Source organism: Leuciscus leuciscus, assembly GCF_965113295.1.
Source record: "Leuciscus leuciscus genome assembly, chromosome: 9".
Classification (NCBI taxonomy): Eukaryota; Metazoa; Chordata; class Actinopteri; order Cypriniformes; family Leuciscidae; genus Leuciscus; species Leuciscus leuciscus.
This window is the reverse complement of record NC_138733.1, coordinates 32,782,544-32,806,132: the sequence shown is the minus strand read 5'-3', so window position 1 is coordinate 32,806,132 and position 23,589 is coordinate 32,782,544. Positions and strand designations below refer to the sequence as shown.

Here is a 23,589-nt window from a genome sequence, read left to right as displayed (position 1 = left end):
TCAGGTATTGCGTACACCTGGATTTCAAAGGTACGCACAGCTTCATAAATCAGGCGGGGAGAGGAGTGTAAGCATAATCTTATGCCAACATATACGCTCGTTTCTACGCAAGATTGATAAATGAGGGCCAATGTGTGCAAAGTGCGACCTTAACCTGTGACGAATCGAATATGTGCCCCTAATCCAAAGCCTGCTAACATCAAAGCTGGACTAATATCTGCAATTTGTATTCCATGACAAGCATTGCAGGTGATCCTAAACTATAGGTGAATGGGAGAGAACCAGCATTGTAGGGAGCCATTCTGTGAAAGCAACCTCACCCTTTTTCCATGATGGTGCAGACAAGAGTGAGAATTCAGCTCCACAACAGAGAATGGGAAACGGTTACTTGAGATGACTGTCAGCTCTACAAAGAATTGTCCATTTTCTCTCCTATTAGGTGATAAGTGAGACACCCACAAGAGAGAGGGAGAGAGACAAAGACTGAAACTCATTGCTATGGAAACATTGCTTAGTTCACCAATGAGCACAGGGAGGAGTAACGTGTGTGTGTGTGGGGGGGGGGGGGGGGGGGGGGATGTGGGGACAAAGGGAAAGATTAATGTTTGGTTCAGCCATTTTATGGTTTCAGAGGGCACGGCTCGATGAATGCCCGTAACTCAGGCACTGCGTGGTATCACGGGCACGACACATGAATCCACCCCCAGCTCTGGTCTTAGGCCCAGCTGTGCGTCCCCTGTCCACCTCCTCACGTCAGGATGGCGTTAAGCAGAGCAGGAGGGTGAGGGGGTATTCACTTTCATTTCACCCAACTGACTCACTCGATAAAAACAGCCTCATTATCCACATCATGTGGGGGTAATTTCTTTGTGTGCTTAAAAGCCATTTAATGAAGCAGAGTAGTGCATTCCTAAATAAAATGGAGTTCAGGGTTGAGTAAAGCAAACTATCTCACGATAGGGCATCGACTAATTTGACAGTAGTTTAAACGGAAGTTTTGTAACCCACAAGTCGACTAGTCTAAAAGTATGAACCCCTCTAAAGACTTGTGTATATATGATCCATTTGAAACACTCAATGAATCAAACAGTCAAATCCCATAATAAATGCCGAACACTTGGCAAATAAAGCTGATTCTGAAGCTCAGGGTTTTTTTCGGAGCTGAAGTGAAAACGGGATTTGCTTGCTTCGGCTAGCTTTGGCTGTGCTGAATTACGCCAGTTTAACGTGACAAAGCTTACATAAAACTTTTCAGTTTTATTTCTAATCCAAAATACTCCCGCATCTCGTTTGCCTTTTGAGCGGTCATTTCTGTGCTCTCCATGACAGGAAGAAAACGCATTGGAATTTGAGATAAAATGATTAGGCCATACCTCTTAATGTATTATTTTTCCAAGTGTTCTATATTAAAGAGCTAGGCCTATTTAAAATGCTTTTAAATATAAATATAACAAAGTTCAAGGCACATGGAAGAAGGGGAACCGGTAAACGGAACTTTTAAAATAAATAAAACGAAAGTAAACGGCAGGTGCTTCATAGCAGACTGCCGCCCATACATTGACAAAACCAAGCGGCAACCTTCCGGTCTCTCTCTTGAATCCAACACGGAAGTGACTTAAACTGCAATTCATTGACTGACTGCTAGACACAGGCACTTTTTATAACTCCTCAGTTTAAATTATATTAAGCTGCATAATTAAGGGCGTGGCCACTTGAGTGACAGGTGAATTGCCGCTGATGTCACTACTACGTGCTGCCAAGATGGCAACGGCCAACTCCGCCCACTTTGGGCTTCAAAAATGCTCTTCAGAAACCTACGGGTGATGTCACAGACACTACGTCCATCATTTTTTACAGTCTATGGACAAAACGCAACGTAAACGTCCCAGGCCTGGGGCCTCATTTATAAACGTTGCGTACGCACAAAAGGCGTACGCCGCTCTCTACGCAATAATTGGTATTTATAAAAAGCAAACTTTACGGGAAAATGTGCGGTCCTTCACGCAAACTCTGACCCAGGCGTACGCACAAAAATGGGTGAAATGAGAAATGGCGACACCGTCGGCAGATGGAAGAAACGCGTGAAAGTGTGTGAAAGTGTAGACCGTTGTGTAAAAGAAATGGCAATACTGCCTCTCATAAATAACATGAAGACTTCACAAAGCAAGTCTTACAATTAACAGCCTACACGAACACCCGTTTGATCGATCTGCAGTGTAAAACAAACAAAATCAAACGAAGATTACAACAGAAATGCAAATTAACACATATTTTCAAAAAGAAAAGTGAAATATGTTCTGCAATAATATTGGCATGTTATGAGTTAAGAGGGGTAAGCTCCGGTGTCCCCTTTCCCCCACCCGTGGCAGACACACTCTGGCGATGGAGCGCTAGACGCTTTTTTGCATCGACTTTGATGTCCGACCCTTTCTTTTTTATTTCGGCCACGGTCCGAGGTTGTGAGGCTGCAGCATTAACGGCGTCTGCAACCTTTTGCCACTCAAGTCCCTTTTTGGCATTAGTAATGCCCACACTGTGCCCTCCAAACAACATTTTACTCCTCTTTTCCACCTGGCCAACGATAATTTCTACTTCACATTGAGTGAAGTTACGTTTCTTGGTTTTCCTCTCTGTGTTTGCCATGATTTCGCAATCGATGAATATTAACTTGTGGGCGTTTCACGGATTATTTATGGGCAACTATGGGCGTGACATGAAGCCGCAAAAGCTCAGTTTCCACGGCTCGCGCCCTGCTCTTCACCGTAACATTAAAACCATAGTAATTTGAACTATAAAATCTTGTGTATTTTCTTCCTTATAATCGAATATTGTTTTCAGTGTCGACTAGTTTTGCACATCCCTACCTCACGATACCATATACATTGTGAAACACTGATTTTGTAAGTGGATATAGAATAAAACTGACAAGAGACGCTCAGAGTATACGCTGATTTCACGCAGCCGTTATTTTGAAATCGAAAGCGAGGCTCCGGTGGGAATCACAGGAGAGTCGTGAATGCGATGGCGTATTGTTGTGTTTAATGATGTGTCAATTCTAAAAATGTACATACATTTCTTTCATACTTTAGACTATATACAGTGAAATTCATTTATAAATACATTTTGTTTATATATATATATATATATATATATATAATTCAGAATGTAAAAAAAGAAGCAGGAATGAACTATATACATATCCTATATTGGATATTAACATCCAATAGTGTAAATCACGGCAGCAGCTTCAGGTTGGTAATCCAAGGCATTGTTGTTTATCTTTACTTCCGGGGTTCTTCCCACCGGAGCCTCACTTTCGATTTCAAAATGGCGGCTGCGTGAAATCAGCGTATTGGTGAGATAGACTGAACCTTCAGTTTCGGCATCTCTCTTCACGTCGTTTTTGTGCAGGATGGCGAATCATAAAAAGCAGCTCTGACAGCAATGAGAAATGCTAGTTTCAGAGTTTTCTCCTTATTTAGACAACCAGTTGCTTTACTAATTGAACTGTATAGTAAATGATATGCACAAATGAATAAAATTAAGAACAAATGACATACATCAATATCCATTATATTGGAACAGCCCTAATTGTGTTTACAGACCAATAAAAGTAAACGAGAGAAAAGACTGGCTTTCGCTTCGACTTCCTGTTAACAGGAAAGAGTGTATGAGACCAAAAGGAAAGTGAATCAAAAACATATCAATGCTTTCTGGTCGATTTGGAGCCATTTATATGAGAGGCTTTTCGGCACAACTAAGATCACTCTGTTCTTATCCAGCACAGGCTTCCTGCAGAGTGGCCGTTTCTACTCTGCCTAGAGTTTTTGCTCTTAAGGTAAGCCTGGCTGCCCGGTGTGCACGTACAACCAGAGTGTTTGAAGTCCACATAAAAACCTGAAACGATCCAAGGCAGAGGGAGGAAAATACTTTAAATGAAAGCGTAAAAGGCCTCTTGCAGGGAGGAGGGAGGAAAGGGGGGTTCCACCAAATCTTTACAATGAAGAGAACAGCTGGGCACCTGGGCACCTATTAGTAAGTATTGATAAACAATGGCCTGATTCATCTTGTTCTGGCTCTGGCACAGACAAACAGCCAGGCAGGGAGTAGAGAGGAGAGGAGAGACATAGGTGTAGGTAGGAAGGGGAAATGAATAGAAACTGTGATTCATTGTGCATGTATTCTACTTTGCTTTCATGAGAGAGCAGCAGCGATGTTGCCACACTGCTATTTCGCTTCCCTCAGTGCAACTGCGACGTCAAATGCACAAGTGCTACGCGGCACACAGTAGGAGGGAGGAGGGAACCCGGTTACGGAGTGAGAGTCCAGTGGGAAAGGTCAGGTCAGAGGTGCAAGTCATCATGGCACGTTGTCACTACTGTTTTCGCCAGGATATGTCACTCGGTCCAGGGTCACGGGGACTCAGGGTTCCTTCAGTTCTGGTGAAAACTCCTTCCCCAGTCTCTCTTACACAAGCACACCACCTCCGAAACACAAACCAGGAGTCATTCGCTTTAAAGTGAGCTCTCCCTGTTGCAAACACACACCTGGGGAGGTGCCACGGTCATGATTAGTTGTAGGAATAAAAGGCCACATATGAAGAGAAATGCCAAAGGCACAAACAAAGACGCTTGAGTGGTAATTATCACAGAGCTAGCCCTGGCATTTCACACTGGTAAAGACTCGTTTGTATTCTTGCACTGCTGTGGAGGCTTGACATGAAACCCATAATGCTATCTCTTGCATATGTGGATCTTGACAGGTGGCATCTACCTGTTCCCTAATGGAAGAAAGCGTCTGCATCCTAATATTGCTTTCCATTGCGTCTAGACACCAAGAAAAACTAGGGTAAGGCATTAAAAAAAGCAATATCATCGTATATATCCCATGCTCTACAGAAGCCATTTCTATCAATGACTCCAACCAATGCAATTCTCCAACCTGTGGTTTTATGAATGAGGAGAGCAGAAGGTGATAAAAATGAACGGGGATAAAAAGGGTCATAGGAACGGAAGATTGGAGCAGGGGACGGTGTGTATGCATTTTCTGCCTCTTTAAGTGCTCAGTGGACCAAAGGGAAGATTGGGAAGGGCTTGTCAGGTGATCGCTGCAGGGAGTTGAAAGTCAACAGCACGCTATTAAAAACACGACCTTGCCGGCCCTCGATAGACTTCCACTACACGTGGTGGGTGAGTAAAACATCCTTAAACAACTTCCACCATTCTTCAGACTTGAGGATTTAAATCTAAAAGAGCCTGAAACAATGGTTAACACTTATCTGAGTGCACTATAATTTGCCAAGCCACAAGTGTACATAAGAGTGCATTTACTCATTGCAATTTAGGGTAATTACCAATGAGATGGACTGAAATTCCACTTCCTAAAAACACACCAAAATATGACGCATTCAAACAAGGTGAAAGGCATTATAGTCTCTCCTTCTTTGGAACAGCAGTCACGATCACTAAAGAGAAATCAGCCTGACGTTGGTGAGAGTGACAGCAGTAGCACCAAGGCTTGTCACGGACACTGACTCTCGCCATGACAGCCCCAGGGGCCAGCGACGGACGGACAGCTCCTCGCCTTGGACTTTACTCCCACTATCACACTTCTCCGTGCAGGGTCAGGGTCAGGGTCAGTGACGCAATGAATGCCCAGAGCCATTAGAGCTGATGCCGACACTTTGAGAGTTACACCACTCGTCCTCGTCTATGATGACGGAATGTTAACAACATCACAAGAACAATTGCTGTGCAGCAACAGAACTCACTAAATTGTCATTGTAATGATTTTTAAGCAGCGTCATTTATTTAATAATGCGCTGTCAGTCATTGTTAAACTTCACGGTTTTATGGACACCGCCATGTTTGATACTGTCGCTATGGTTCATTAGAAAGCAGTTGTGACTTCAGCGGTTTGATCACACAGCTGAATGAACATATTCCAGCAGCTACTTTAACCTCCTGAATGAACAAAACATTTCAGGATTCACACTTGATGCTGTAAACAGCAATTGATGCTGTAAATCCCCATAAGTGACTGTGAACGCAGCCATATTAAACACCTTTCCTAATTAGGCCTACACTGCATAAACCTCATCTTTTATCATAAATAGTATCATTAGGTAAAACCTCATACATAGATTAATTATGGTTATTACTTTTTGGTAAATTAACCAAATGATTAATCATCTACTCAGAAAATAAACGATTAACCGATTAATCGTTACATTATTCGATTAATCAAAAAAAATGTATTTGCCCCTTGTTTTACACCACGTTCTCGTGCCACGAATATGAAATATTAAGATATAGATAGCCAGAGATGCGATGATCAAGATGTGCAGCGGATATCGATTACGGTTTCCATTTCTCCTTAAATCGACCATTATGGATTATTTAAGGGTTTTTTTAAGAGCTGCTTGCATGTAATTGAAATGAGCCACTATAAAACATGCAGTGCATCAGACTAAATTTAGACTAAATTCGATTTTACTTTAATTAATCGTGCCGCCCTATTTATTCATTAATGATTTAATTATCAGCTTTTCATCAACTCGTGAATCTTCTGCAGTTCCCTCATCGTTTGGGAAACCTTGTGTCACAGTTTTGTGTATTTGTTCAGTGCGATTTTTATTATAACTATTATTAGTATAAGTAGATAATTTATTACAATATGTATAAATACAGTAACTTAATTTTATTTATGAATTTATTATATTAGTTTATTTATATTACATTCTTTGTCTTTTCATTGTGTTGGATGTTGGTGATATATTACTTACTAGATGATAATCTTAGGTAATATTAGGAGCTATTGAGGAGAACACGTGTAATATTAAATAACAGTAGGACCTAATGACAAGAGACTTGAAAAGATAAGTGCTATGCCGTTTGGTCGGGAGTTATTTAATAAATCTTTCTGAATTATACTCCACCTTGTAACCCGCTTTATTATTATTTTTCTCGCGTCCGAGACGCTGTGTAAGCCTAAAATAAGCTTTTCATTTTCGTCATACCTCTTCCCCCTCTGAACCGCTCAGTCTGGTCTTGCCGATACTGCCCTATGCTGTATTTATTTTGGATTATATTTATTTGGATAATTACCTAACTATTGCAAAAGTAAGTCTGAAGTCTTAATGACAAAAGAGTTGCAAAGTCAGAGTAAACGGTTTGTTTGTCACGACTCCTTAATTCTCAGGGCACAAAGTACCAGCATGCCATTTTGCATGTTCTAACACTAGAACTACCAAGGCAGTCATTTTGACTGTTTTAAAATTGTGCAATGTAATAACTTTGCTGAAAGAAAACCCATGTAACTATAGGACCCTGACTTTTCCTAAATGTGTCTATATTTTATTCTATCATTGTTATTTATTTTATTAAAATTACAAGACACAAAAGAGTTTTGAGTATTTCTACCTTGAATGGCCATAACAGTCATACTGACCATATGCATACAATTTTCATTGTAATTTTACAGCATTATATTTTAACTCACTAAAACAAATATTGGTTACTAAATCAAATTTCTCGCAGTTTATTACATTTTCATATTATTTTCCCGTGACGGTCAGAATGACTGTTTTGGCCAGTTTGGGGCATATGCGTTTCATATGTGCCCATAAAAGTTTTACCTATGCACTGAAATGCATATTGGCGATGTTTTTGTAAGTTACTGTATTCTAATATCCAAGGATGAATACATTTGTTTTCATTTTACAAAGAAAATAATAGAAAATTGATAACTTTCGACTTTGTATCTGTAATTACAATAGCTGTTCTGTGGTTGTCGATGTAAATAGATTTTCACATATACATTAGAATTAAAATGTAGTGTTCTGATGTTTATTATTACCTGTCCTAACATTACAGATCCATTTATTCTTAGATTTGATATAGCTTATTGAAATTATATGCAAATAATGTATGAGCGGTCAGAATGACTATAGCCATTATAGCAGTTATAGAATTCCGGTAGTTCTAGTGTTAAATGCCTTAATACAAAATATAAGTGTTAGTATTGCTAAGAAATAAGGTAGGAAAATATATATTTTATTGTAAAACTGCTGAATTTAAAAGACTGAATTTTTTTTTTTTTACAAAATATTAAACAGAAATTTTATAAATATCGACATACATCAACTAAATCGCCCACTCATTCTCATACATTCTCATTTCAACAGACAGACCTGGCTTAGCTTTCTCTCCTGGGTTCAGCAGAACCAAATAAGCGAGTCTGTCATGAGAAATTATTTCAGCAGAACTTCAGCTGTTTGCGGAGTAGAAAATTGCTTTTCCTGCAGAACATAGCTCAAGGACTTGAGGGAGGAAAAACCGATGCCGACTTCTCCTACCTGTTGTGGTCCGTCTCCGTTGACGATGTTGGGCGGGTGCTGAGGGGGTGGCGGGGAGGTGAGCATTGGGATGTCTGGGCTGAGCAACTGGCCGGACTCCAGTGGGGAGGTGTGTTCAGCCATGACTCCCTCATCCACACTACAGGAGAGGCACTGCTTGCTCCTGAAACCACAAAGGATTCAATCAATTACATGTACATTTCAAATATTACAATTATGAAACACTACATTTTTCACAAACTTGCAAATTTACGTATTAGATTTTAGCTGGATTTTGACAACGCATCACGTTCTACGTAAAGCTATACTACTACAGGACACATTTTGGCTTGTAAAACTTCTTTTTGATTAGTGACAGATTTTGTTAGATTTTTTTTTTTAAACTCATAACCACTAAACTTCAGCACCAAAAATTTTTTGCACTGCTTTTGCTATATGGCACTACAAATCGTGCAACTTACACTTAAGGTGAGACACTACACTACAGGTGAATAGTGTAACATTTTAAAATAATAGATATCACCATGAAACTTCCTCAGTTGATTACTTACACAAGTATATATAAAAAAACTGTATTACAAGTTTTAGAAATTTGTATGTTTAATTATGCAAATTAGGCATTATCGCATTAAATATGCACGATTTTGCATATATTTTCGGTAGATAGATCTGAACATATGATAAAGCCAGGTGCAAAATTCCTTTTTCATTTTGTTTACACACAAGATGAAAAAAAAAATCAGAGGGATTTCAGGATATATGCTTTCATTACCTAGGAAAATCTAAATATACTGTCCATAGCCTTAAAAAAATCGATTTTCGCCATATTTTTTTGATTAAAATGTCACATAGATCAGGCCAGGAATGATTTATTAACCAATCCCTCTGAAAATATCTTCAGAATACTGCTAAGTGTATAACTGGAAATGCTAACTTCTTGGTAAATTCGGTAGAAACTTACTGCCGCAAGTAAACAAAATGTAATAAAATAAACATCTTAATGTATATTTTCAACATTTTCTTTACAGCAGCTTGAAAGAACACATATTGAAGGAGTAAACTAGCCCAAAATCTCAAAACTGACCACTGCATGAAAAATTTATGTTTTTGCCTGCCGTGTCTCGGCTTAAAAGAATAGGTCTGATGTTACTTTAAGGGGTCGACCGATTTAACGTTTTTACCGTAATCGGCACCGGTAACCGACTGCTGGAAACAATCGTTATCGGCAAAAACGCATACCGATAGTTTTTCCGTCCATCGCTGAAGCGGCTGAGAAGGGTCTGCTGGCATTATACAGCACGAGAGCGGCCTCTAGAGGCGAAACAAAAACTATCACTGACGCCTCGTGGAGTTTGTTTTGACACGCGAGACGCTTCACATGCGGATTTAAAACAGACAATGAAATGGTGTTATACAGCACACTACCGTAAATGTTTTCATATCACTATAAAGTAATTCATTTGTTGACTAGATGATGCATTAGTGGAGAACAGCAGTATGTTTGCCGTCGAGGCTGAGAGGACGCTAACATTAGTAGTACCTCAAGCGGTTAAAACAGTGGAAAACAAAACACGCAAGTCCGACCAAAATGTTTAATGTCACGATTGTTACCATCTATTTGCATTAGTTTATATCCAGCTGGTCGCATTTATGAAGTTGTTATGCAGCAAAGTTGCATATTTAAAGCTTGTGACATGAGAAAGCAAACTAGCATCATTCAGCTAACAGAAACATGTAAACAAATCAGAATCGCATTCGATTTCAGTTCTTTTTTATCATCACTGTAATGCATATTTTGTAATAAGATAATCATCAAATGTTCTAAAATGGAAGCAAATTAAGTGTGAGAGTACACAAATATGTGTCTAATTTCGATGCTAAGGAGTTTGTGTAAAATAGATATTTAAAGATGGCCATCTTTAAGAATGACTGCTTGAATTACGAAGCCGTAACACTTTACAATAAAAGTCCATTTGTAACATTAACTAAGGTTAATATGAGTATTGGTCATTGTTAATTTCAACATTTACTAATACATTTTTACATTTTAAAGTTGTACCTCTTAACATTAGTTAATGCACTTTGAACTAACATGAATGATCAAGATATCATTTATATTGTTATAATTTAAAAAGTACAGTACATTTTTATGGTTCAGTAGCCTGGGAAAACCCAGACAACTTCCGGCAAATTTAGATTTGCTCTGCAAGTAGTCTGGCAAAGAGCTCATTCAAGGCCATTTCTAATCCGTCGAAATTGCGGCACCAATCAGAAACGTTGGGGCGGGCTTTACACGATGACGATCGCTCTGATTGGTTTTAGCCCAGAGGCATTTGAGCGACGTCCGTTCAACTTTTAAATGCATTATTATATTCAAATTGCAAACACACAAGGACAGTCTCCATGAAAGACCCACTGGCAGATGAACGTGCTACTACATTTCTCTCCGAAACGGTAGGAAATTAAATTAGATTTAATAGAGGATTTTAACTGTGATAAGATGATTGACAGGGCAGTTTATGTGACAGGACGCACGTGACAGATTCGTCCGATAAAGATGAGGAAGTAGTATGTCCCAAAGCTTGCCTACTTTTTTGCTACACATTCAAAAGTAAATACCTTTTCTTCACAAAAAGAGTACATACTTTTATGGCGTAGTGTAACTTAGGCTAATTGGGACGCAGCATATGGCTTTACATGATGACGATCGCTCTGATTGGTTTTAGGTCTATCCAATTGTGCCCAGAGGCATTTGAGCGACGTCCGTTGGTGACGCCCCTTTGGAAATGAGTTATTAATGAAGCTTTGCCAGACCATAACTCAGTTACTACTGAGAATGGTCTGGTTTTTTAACCAGGCTAATGGTTCAGTATATATATATATATATTTTTTAAAATACATTTCAGCACTATTAGATGTGTTGTATGCATTATGTGTTTTTTCATTCAGTATCCATTAAAAAAAACTATCAGTTGATTAATCGGTTATCGGCCAGCGTGGTCCAACCAAGTTATCGTCATCTGTAAAATTCACTATTGGTCGACATCTATACAATTTAATTCAAAAGTTTTGTCAGTAAAATTAAAAGTTTCTTATTCTCACCAAGGCAAGTAATATTCCCTATAAAAAAAAAAGACCTCTTAAAACACCATTTAAAAAAAAAGTGTTATATAAAGTTGGTGAGCCATTTAAAAAAAGCCATGGCGTTTTCAAACATGATCATCGCATTAGCATTTAAGAATAATTCCAATGCTCATGAGGTCATTTTCAGCCTTACACCCACAGTGGTATGGACATCCTTTAGGCTTGACTTTTAATTTCACTGTTGAGTTTAAACAATTCATAACTTTACGGGGGAAGTACAATATAAAAAAAAAGACTAAGTATTTCCAATGACAAATTTGTGCCCTTGTACTTAGATTTAATAGTCGGGCAGTTCAGAAAACTGTACTGTCTTGTCAGGGTCAGTCGTGGTTTCGAGCGTAGAGTGGGATGTCACTTGTTTCTTATTTTAGAATTGTGCGTAAGAGAAAATATAATATATTTTAAGCTCCATTCATTGTATCCAGGGACTCTTTGACCTGTCTGGGTGCCGTGCAGCAGAGGAATGAAAATGCGCCATTCGTTCCCTGCCACGTCTGCACACGCACACTCCAAAACGCATTCAAATTGACTAATCAACTCATAGTATGGAGTACAGCGCACACTCTCTCTCTCTCTCTCTCATGTATCAGACCCGCAATGAGTCACAAGCAGAAGGTAATAAGGAGGAAATGACATGTGTCCTTGAAGCTCATTAGTATCTAGCGCATGCGTTCTCACCGGCCGCAGCGATCAGCCTAATCCGTTAGCTAGTCCCCTACTTAAACCCGCACATAGGAGTGATGCTCAATAAGACGAATCCTGCGAAGACTTAACAAACCGCTTTTCAGCAGACACAGGCTTTAGGAAGATGGGCAGATGAAGCAGCTGCGCCTGTCGGTCGGGTATTAACAGCGTTACAGGTTTAATTTAGTTGTGCTTTGTGCACCACGTTGGGTACATTCCTTCCAAGTCATCCAACACCATTTTTTTGTATGAATAGATGTTAAAACATCAAAAGAGGTTTGCCATTATCAATCGGACTTCCAGTTCTTGACTGGCAGATGTTAAAACGGATAGAAAATCCCATTGACTTCAATTGAAGGAGGGACCAGAGTCATTTCTAGGGTGAAGAATATTATAGAAATTTGGGGGTGAGCTCTTTTGACTTGGGTCAGTATAAGCAACCACCCATGACACTATAATAATTATGTAGCAACGTGCTAACAACTACTCAGAATACCTTAGCAAATGCATAGCAACTCTGGTGACCCCTTAAGTATTGTGGTGGACCATTTTGTACAGGCAATCAATACAAAAATATAATTGTATAGCTGAAGTTAGTTATATATATATACACATTATATATATACACATTATTTATATATATATATATATACATATATATATATATATATATATATATAAACACACATTATTTATATATATATATATATATATATATATATATATATATATATTTTTTTTTATTATTCTTTACTTTTATTAGTAAAAAGTAGTATGTTTGCATTGTATGTTTATTCTGTTTTTTTATTGCTTATAAATTTATTTAAAAATAGTAAAATTCAATTATTTAAATATTTGTTAATTAATTAATTTAGCATTTTTTTATTAATTGTTAAATATAATATAATGTATATGTATTGTCTTAAATAATATTTTTTTAAATAATGTATTATTTAAATATACTCTCATGGTGTATATAAACAATGCGCTCACCAAGGCTGCATTTATTTGATCAAAGATACTGTAAAATATTGTGAGAGATTACAATGTAAAATACAATTTATTTCTATAATTTACTATATTTTAAAATGTAATTAATTCCAGTGATTGCTGATTTGCAGCTCAAGAAACAGTTGTGCTGCTTAATTTATTTGTGTAAAACTGTGATGCATTATATCTTGAATACTCTTACGAAGAGAAGGTTCAAAATAACAGCATTTATTTAAAAAAAATTAAAAATATTTTGTCACATTATAAACGTCTTCTCTGTCACTTTTGAGAAATGTAATGCATCCTTGTTAAATAAAAGGTTTTGATTTTATTTTTAAAGAAATGTACTTTTTAACAGTAGGGTAAGTATAAAAATCGGCATCAAGAATCTGCTATAGGTATTGCGACGAGAAATTCTGCGATTGCTACAACAACACAAGAACATATGTGAAGCCCCACTGATTTAACAGTCAGGTAATTCCAGTGCACAACCGTTGAGTAACAAAGAAAACGAGAAACGTACTGGTTCTTTTCAGTTGTAAACCTACTTTGAAACCGCAACACCATAATATGAGGGAGGCCAAAGTGGGGGGGGGGTTAGTCAGTGGTAGTCAGCACTAACTCTCTCTCTCGGAGCACAACAGTTGAGTGCTTTCCACGGTCTAATTCCTCTTCTCAGCCAGAGAGCGGATGACGCCAACAGTGGAGCGCGGCCTAAGGGTGCAAATCTGTTCTAGGAGGGGCAAGAGGTCAGACACTGGAGGTGATGGCTTCCTATTAGGAGGTGTAATGAGAAGATTGGAGGAGGAAGGGAGGGGGGTGTCGAATGACGGCCCTTCACATTCACCGGAACTGTAATTGTTTCGAGTGATTACGTGGCGAACACCTCCAACCTCTTCTAAGAGCAAAAAAAAAAAAAAAAAAAAAGAGCTCTCACTGTTAGTTGGTAGTACCTGAAAATGACAAACCGATGGAGTTTCGTCAGCGGGAAGTGTGGGGGAGGAGGGAATGACTTCATAGATTAGACTGCAACCACTCTTTCATTCGATTCTGGTCACCATTACATACGAAAACCAATTTTCGTGCATGGTACTGTTTGTCATCAATGCCTACAGGGAAAACAGCTGGAAATTTCTAGGGGAAATTAACAACGGCAAACAAGATTTTTATACTTTCTGAAGCAAATGTGAAACTTCAAATACTTTTGGCAAAACTTTCCACCTTGATGGTCTGATGATCTGACTATGTGCTAAAATATTTAGGCCTAAATGTAAGATGCATGCAGTGTTTCCCACACATAGACTAATTTGTGGCGGTGCGCCACAGAATCAACACCAGCCGCCACATATTGGGTTTCGCTATTATTATCATCATTTTTTCGCTATTTAAAACACGCTGCGTATTCGTTCAGCTGCATTTCCTTTCCCTGCTCTCCCTCCGTCTCTCTGTCACTCACACGTCTCTCTCTCTCTCTCTCTCTCTCTCTCTGTCACTCACACGTCTCTCTCTCTCTCTCTCTCTCTCTCTCTCTCACACACACACACACACACACACAGCCCCTCCCCTCCGTGCACGCCGCGTCTGTCTCCATGAAAACGAGATCAAAAAATATTTTATATTCTGAATACAATGTTGTCAGCGTGTTAATGTTGGAGTCCCGAACCTTAGCAAACAATCGATTGCGCCTTCTTTAGTAAGTTAGTCTAAGTTTGCGGTAAAATGCAGTTGGGTTGTCGAGGTCAAAACACTATATAAGCTGTGAATTAAATAAACTTATTATAAATAATATTATGTCATTTTTAGGGTGTTAAATGTGTGGATTTTGGGTTGGGTGTGTGGATTTTGTGAAGGTGTGAAGCATTTTGAATTAATATTTAATATTATAAAGTTCTGTGTAACGAATAATTAACAATTATTCGTGGTTTCTAATTCTTGCCAATTTAACATTCAAGCGATTTTAAACCATTCAAGCGCAAGAGGCAAAAGATAACTCAATTCGGTACTCGCACGCTGTTTTGAACTGATTCTTCTTTAGCGTCTCCTTGCACTTGAACAGACACACATACACAAAATTATCTTAAAACACAAGTTTCGGAAAGTATTCACGTAAACTCAGACATTTATGTCTTAAGTGAACTTAAACAGTTGAGAAACAATTCGGATGTGTATCATATTGGATCCGTGCATTCGGTCTTAAAGTGACAGCAGCCTTTAAATACCTGCAAAACACAGCTTTAACAAAGATGTGAACACAATGCAGTGTTATTTTACACATTACATTTCTGTACCAGAGTACTACTGTTAGTTAGACCTTACTTTATTTGTTACTTTGTTATATTTGATTTATTTATGCTTTTTAATTTGTGTATCTGTTATTTTATTACTGACTTTTCACTTTAATGTCTTTATTAGCTGAGCTAATAGTTTTTGCTGTGGTACTGAAGTACTCCGTTCATTTAAAAAGTATGACCATGGTTAAAACATGAAAATATGAATATGGAAAAGGCCATATTAAATCAGTTAAAATGGATAAAGAAAAGTTGTATTGATTGATTGAATTTATTGATGATAAACAAACCTGGTTATTGTGTATTTAAAACATAGTTAATTAGCACTACTACAGAAATCTTTCTCGTTCCTTACGTGTTTCATTTATGCATGTCTGACAAATCTGCATCACATAAAGTTGATTAAATTGTGTTAAAAACTAGGTAATCCAAATGGATGGAAATGGTATGCAATCCAAATTTTAAATAAAAAAAATGTATGCTTACACTTAAATCTTACATTTAGGCCTAAATGTTTTTAGAACGCCGTAGAGCAACACCCTGGTAATCCAGTTCACATAGTTCTCGCGAGAGCACAAGCTGAATTTGCTCAGCGAGTTACTCTGGTGTCGAGTAATGATGCTCATTAAATATGCCCCTTGATCTGAGCTGCACCAATCACATCGGGTTATCTGATATAGGCGGGCCAGAGGCGAGCTAAACAGATGACGGCATCGCTGTGACGTCGAAGTCATTAGTAAACATTGCAAGATGGCTATTTTATCTAAAACAGGAACAGAAGACGCCGCTCGATTCGTTCCTTTGCAAGAAGGACGTTTTTGCTGTTTTGCCGACTGGACCTCCGCTGGTAGCTGGGGTTTATTGTTGTGATTGGTCGTAGTGTTATCCAATTGCGTGCAGTGAGATTTTCAAATGCACGCTTGGTGCCGCCCCTCGAGCTGGGAGAATTTCATTTGTCGATGCCAGACCATTAATCTTTTAGATTTAGGTCTGGATTTCCAGGCTAGTAGAGCAACAGAACGCGAGTGCAACAGTCAAACACGTCAATCTAGCGCATTTACATAGAAAAGCAAACGGAAAAGTAGCGCAGTGTAGTGCTGCACAATTAATCGAATTTCTAATCGCGCGATTACGATTACGGATGCCACGCATTACGTAATCGGTCAAAGCCGCGATAAAAATAAATAAAAAGTGCACACATTATTCTGCATGCTTAAGAGGTGTTTAGAGCATGTTACGTTGTGAGAGGCGAATCACGACTACTTCAGAGACGTGTGTTCGCTGATTGGTCGAACACACATGAAACACCAGCACCCGCCATTTTTAAAAAGCAGTGTACACAGCCTATATATTTACTCCACAAACTAACTCTACGAACATGGAAAACAGTGATAGATGGACCTCTCAACCTTTACGCCAAGGAGACAATCCAACGCAACTTTGAGTGGACCAACGAAACATGATGTATTTCCGCTCAGCTAGCGACATTGGGCAACAACCACACGGCAAACGCTAATACTTTTTCATATACTGTCTACTTTGTATAACAGTTCTCTTAAATAACAGGACTGTTAAACAGATAGTAAACTAATGAAGATGGAGAATGGGATTTTTACCATTATAGGGTGGTTGTGTACACACAGCTCTCACACATTTATGTTTAAACACCATGTAAAAGCATTACTTTAACTCAAATATGACATCTAAAAAGTTAAAAAATTCGATTATAACGGTGAGGCTCAGAAGGGAAAATCCAATTTGGTGTGTGGGAGAACGAGGAATTTCCAAAGTTCCTGTGGCCTTTCTTAATTTTGCTTTGAACGAGAGTTGACATTTCGTTGTAAGGGATGAAAATAACCTGCTAAGAATGCCATCATTAGAATTTTTCTTATTAAACGCTGCAAAAAAACTAAAAAATAACCAGAAAAAATACAATCTACAGAGAGAAACTGAAGGTTATGGCATGCAATACGTTATCATCATCAGCACTGTGCGTTTACATACATGATATTAGGATGATTAAGCTTAAAGTGGAAATGAGCAAGGTCATGTGATCGCTTTAAAGGGACAGTTCACCAAAGAGTTTCGTCATCATTTACTCATCCTCATGTCATTCCAAAACTGCATGACTGACTTTCTTCTGTGGAACATAAAAGATGATATTTGGAGAAATGCATCAGTGTTTTGTTTTGTGTTTTTTTTCAACAGGGTCCAAAGTTGTTTGGTTCTTAATAAATTATGACAATTTTCATTTTGAGGTGAACTATCCCTTTAAACTGTGCTTTTTGAAAGGGAAGTTTTTAATGAGTGACGCAGCATTTTATTTTTTTTTTGGCTTTTTTCTAACAGCTTATTCAAATTCATGTGTCTGATGTCAAGAGCAACATTTTCTTTCACTGTTTTTTTACTGAGTTCTCTGCGAAACCTTGAAACAGGATTTGATATTGAACTGAACTGCTGTAACTCAGGAACTGACAATGAATGGCATGTCAAAATATGTTTTTTTTCATTTCTTTGTTTTACTACTGAATGTTTATTTGCCTTGAATAATTGAACCAGGGGCCATTTGAACAGTTTTCCATTTTGATATGTTTTGAAATGCATTTTATTCCTGTGATTAAAGCTGAATTTTCAGCATCATTACTCAGTCATATTCTTCAGAAATCATTATAATATGCTGATTTACAGCTCAAGAAAAAAATTCTTAGTAGTTGTACCAATGTTGAATACAGTTGTGCTGCAAATTTTTAAGTAAAAAAAAAAAACCTGAAATAAATCTTACTGACCGCAAACTTTTAACGGTAGTGTATACAGGGTGTCTACAGATATAAACAAGTTAAATTTAAGACTTAAGACCTTTTAATGCCACTTTGAATGAAATTTAAGACCAAACCTGTGATGGAAATACACATTATATTACATGCGTTACGTATATGTAATATTTAACCTAAGTAATTGAAATAATTTAATATTCACAGTTGTTTATTGAACTAAAATCAATGTAACATTTGCAATCGTGAGAATATTCAGCAAAATAGCTCCCGTCATGTTATGTTACTTAACTATATCACATGTTATAAATAAAAAAACTCAACATTTAGAATTTTTACCTCAGTATGTTTCTTCTGGGAGTTTTTTTATGTTTGCCGTTATGCTCATTGTTTTGATTTCTTCCAATAAAATCTATCACAGAGACAAGCAGCGCGAGCCTCAACAGCGTTACCAGAAAAAGCCTACATTATCATTATCAATAGCTGTTTATGTAATAAAATCTGAATCATTCTCGCGATTCGATGCTTCACTGGTTATTTGACGGACATTAGGTCCGTCAGACTGGAGAAAATTTAGCGGTAACGTGACCAGAAATATTTAAGACCTATCGAATCTGAATTTGAGACATTTTAAGACTTTTTAAGGCCTTTTATTAGGAAAACTTTAAGACATTTTAAGACTTTTTAAGGACATTGGTATATTACACTTCATTTGTAGTCACATCGGGAATGACTACAGAAATTGCAGTACAAACTGAAAGTTGAAGCTGAAGATTGTTGATGGAAGAACATTAAGATGCACTTTAAATCACATTTACAACTAGTCTCTTAGTTTGGTTTTGTACATTCTGTAAAGACTACCTGAATAATATGCGGGCGAGTTCGGGTGTAGAATGCGTTTGCCACTGTGTAAACTGAACGGGATTTGTGCCGCGTTGTCTTAACGATCGCATTTACGACTTGAGTGCACATAAACCATAAAGTCGTAATTACCGGTGGGAAATGACTTGAGGTCACTGAGGTCGTGTCGAATACAGAATTACGGCGGAAGCAAATTGCTATTGATTATAATAAATTGGCATTGTGAATGTTGACTGAATAATTTAGTTTGCACTACTGTTTATGAAGAAGACCTTGCAAGAAAACACTCGTCATGTAGCAGGTTTATGAGACAGACAGACTGTATTTCCCATCATTCTCTGTGGCTACACAGGAATGATAAAATACACATATAAAGTATGGATTACACACACCTAATGCACATCATTTGCGCTTTATTTTGTTGCATTAGTGCTACGTTTCCTGTTTTAGTCGGGAAGTGAAAGAGAGACAGGAAAAATAGAGTTACCTTATTAGAGTTATCATGATTTCTGAACCTGTAAGGAAGAACATGAGAACTTGGGTGTACACAGCCATTGAAACTTCGATTCAAGATTATGACTGAAGACCGAAAGCATCAAGCTTGACAACATCTGCCTTTCAGTTAAAAGAAAAACATTCTGGAGAGTGAATCAGAAAGTCCCTTGTGCAGATGCAAGAATGAAATGTAAATGATCCGAGCAGAAATTACAGGAGAGAAAAAATAGATATTATGGTGAGAAAATAAGACTCTGTTCCCACTGCAGCCAATTCATGGTCAGGTTTTATTAATTTGATGCCTTGTTTTTGTTGAATTGTGGAAATTTAGTAAAAATCCAATTTAAGCATTTCATCTTTTTTATTATTTTTTTTTTTTTTTTAGGTCATGAAGCTAGTTATGCAATATGTAAAACAAAAGATTCGAGAAACCCTACTTGAAATCGACACCAAAACAACAAAAATTTTGAGAACTAGCCTCAAGAGCAAGAAGACATTCCCACGTAGTTATAATAAAATCTGGCAAGATGTCAGCTTATCAGATGTTCTTGCAAACGAACTTTCTGATTGTGCGTCAACGTATCAGTTTCAGTGGTTAGAACAGGAGTTTTCAGACTGTCCAAACAGGGTAGTTTCAGTCCCGGTTTGCCTCACGCAGCTGTCGAGCTGCAGCTGATCATCTTTTAGTCCCACCACAAACCACTTGTGATGCAAACGGTGACCAGTGCAATTCTCATCTTCTGACTAAATGGGATATAGATGGTTTAGAAAGCCATTGTGAGTGTCCTTCTGTTGTATTTGAAATCCGGTGGTTTTCCTAGTGACTTCATAAAGCTTGTGTGACCGCCACAATTACAACATTTTAGATCATTAAAGGACTGGAAAAGATTGGAAAACTCAATTGGACAGTTGGGATGGGAATCGCCAGAGGCCCCATGATATGATATCACGATTCTTACAATTCGTATTTTTATACAGTGAGGAAAATAAGTATTTGAACACCCTGCTATTTTGCAAGTTCTCCCACTTGGAAATCATGGAGGGGTCTGAAATTGTCATCGTAGGTGCATGTCCACTGTGAGAGACATAATCCCCCCCAAAAAAATCCAGAAATCACAATATATGATTTTTTAACTATTTATTTGTATGATACAGCTGCAAATAAGTATTTGAACACCTGTCTATCAGCTAGAATTCTGACCCTCAAAGACCTGTTAGTCTGCCTTTAAAATGTCCACCTCCACTCCATTTATTATCCTAAATTAGATGCACCTGTTTGAGGTCGTTAGCTGCGTAAAGACACCTGTCCACCCCATACAATTAGTAAGAATCCAACTACTAACATGGCCAAGACCAAGGAGCTGTCCAAAGACACTAGAGACAAAATTGTACACCTCCACAAGGCTGGAAAGGGCTACGGGGAAATTGCCAAGCAGCTTGGTGAAAAAAGGTCCACTGTTGGAGCAATCATTAGAAAATGGAAGAAGCTAAACATGACTTTCAATCTCCCTCGGACTGGGGCTCCATGCAAGATCTCACCTTGTGGGGTCGCAATGATCCTAAGAAAGGTGAGAAATCAGCCCAGAACTACACGGGAGGAGCTGGTCAATGACCTGAAAAGAGCTGGGACCACCGTTTCCAAGGTTACTGTTGGTAATACACTAAGACGTCATGGTTTGAAATCATGCATGGCACGGAAGGTTCCCCTGCTTAAACCAGCACATGTCAAGGCCCGTCTTAAGTTTGCCAATGACCATTTGGATGATCCAGAGGAGTCATGGGAGAAAGTCATGTGGTCAGATGAGACCAAAATAGAACTTTTTGGTCATAATTCCACTAAACGTGTTTGGAGGAAGAAGAATGATGAGTACCATCCCAAGAACACCATCCCTACTGTGAAGCATGGGGGTGGTAGCATCATGCTTTGGGGGGGGGTTTCTGCACATGGGACAGGGCGACTGCACTGTATTAAGGAGAGGATGACCGGGGCCATGTATTGCGAGATTTTGGGGAACAACCTCCTTCCCTCAGTTAGAGCATTGAAGATGGGTCGAGGCTGGGTCTTCCAACATGACAATGACCCGAAGCACACAGCCAGGATAACCAAGGAGTGGCTCTGTAAGAAGCATATCAAGGTTCTGGCGTGGCCTAGCCAGTCTCCAGACCTAAACCCAATAGAGAATCTTTGGAGGGAGCTCAAACTGTTTCTCAGCGACAGCCCAGAAACCTGACTGATCACGAGAAGATCTGTGTGGAGGAGTGGGCCAAAATCCCTCCTGCAGTGTGTGCAAACCTGGTGAAAAACTACAGGAAACGTTTGACCTCTGTAATTGCAAACAAAGGCTACTGTACCAAATATTAACATTGATTTTCTCAGGTGTTCAAATACTTATTTGCAACTGTATCATACAAATAAATAGTTAAAAAATCTTACATTGTGATTTCTGTTTTTTTTTTTTAGATTATGTCTCTCACAGTGGACATGCACCTACGATGACAATTTCAGACCCCTCCATGATTTCTAAGTGGGAGAACTTGCAAAATAGCAGGGTGTTCAAATACTTATTTTTCTCACTGTATGTAATATTGTAGTGTTTATTACAAATGATTTATCTGTGCACTTCATTAATGAAAAAAAATCCATGTGCCCTTATATTCTTTAATCAAATACGTTATCCTTCCCTCCCCCCTTGAAACGACTTCTCTTCCTGTCATGTGCTATGGCGCGAGGGCGTGGCAACTCACCTCAAACCGTTAGTCTGCTATGAGGGAGAGATGGAGAGGAGCGCTGAAGTAAAACCCTGCTCCTCTATTCAATATTCCGTTTCACTTGGAAATACGTCACAACACTGGAGAAAAGTCGTTTTTAACTTCCGGTTCATGGCGAATTTAAAGGATTAGCTCACTTTCAAAAAATAAATTGTGGATAATTTACTCACCCCGATGTCATCCAAGATATCCATGTCTTTCTTTCATCAGTCAAAAGGTTTTTGAGGAAAACATTCCAGGATTTTCTCCATATAATGGACTTCAATGGCAACCAACTATACCAATGTTTAAAGAAGGTTCAAATGTCCGTCTCAATGCAGCTTCAAAGTCTCGACACGATCCCAGTCGAGAAATAAGGGTCTTATCTAGCGAAAGGATCAGTAATTAAAAAATAAATAAATATATATATATACTTTTTAACCACAAATGCTCGTCGTGTACCATCTCTGAGATGCGCCACGCATTACATCCTCACGTTGGAAAGGTAACGCGTCACGTCATCTATCTAAGTTATTTGTCTGTGTACTCCAGTTCAAAAAGGTAGGAAAGGGCGAAAAATTATCAAATTTTCTCCTCCAACTTCAAAATCATCCGACATCTTTGTTTTAATTTATTTATTTATTTTTTCGTGACCTTTCCAACATGAATACGTGGCGCATCTCAGAGATGGTACAAGACAGGCATTTGTGGTTAAAAAGTGTACAATTGTTGGGTTTTTTTTTTTTAAATGACGATCGTTTCGCTAGATAAGACCCTTATTTCTCGACTGGTATCGTGTCGAGACTTGGAGGCTGCACTGAGACGGACATTTGATGTAGCACAACAACATTGGAATTGTTGTTTGCAATTGAAGTCCATTCTGTGTAGGAAAATCCTGGAATGTTTTCCTCAAAAACCTTAATTTCTTTTTGACTGAAGAAAGAAAGACATGGATATCTTGGATGACATCGGGGTGAGTAAATTATCAGCAAAATTTTTTTTGAAAGTGAACTAATCCTTTAAGCCACGAAATTATATTATTGCGATTTTAAACGTTTTGTGAAATTTTTTATTTAAATGCAAGTCTATGATTGGATCATTATTGTAGTGGTTATGATGTTTCTAGCATGTTATATGTTTGGCAACAGTTCTTCTAACCCACACCTGCAGTGTGTAGCTTTTCATTTATTAAACAAACACGTGGGAAGAGACACATCATGGAAATATTCCAGGATGACAATGTCAAGACTCA

General features: G+C 38.2%; 1 protein-coding gene across 3 annotated transcripts in view; it reads right to left on the bottom strand.

Annotated features, from left to right (window-relative positions):
• Nucleotides 1–23,589, bottom strand: part of fndc3a (fibronectin type III domain containing 3A) — a 92,197-nt gene that overhangs the window by 61,362 nt on the left and 7,246 nt on the right. For all 3 annotated transcript variants that reach the window (XM_082180896.1, XM_082180899.1, XM_082180897.1), the window contains exon 2: nucleotides 8,357–8,519. In XM_082180896.1, the coding sequence (XP_082037022.1) occupies nucleotides 8,357–8,479 (123 nt within the window). In that variant the 5' untranslated portion in view covers nucleotides 8,480–8,519. The remainder of the gene's footprint in view (nucleotides 1–8,356; nucleotides 8,520–23,589) is intronic.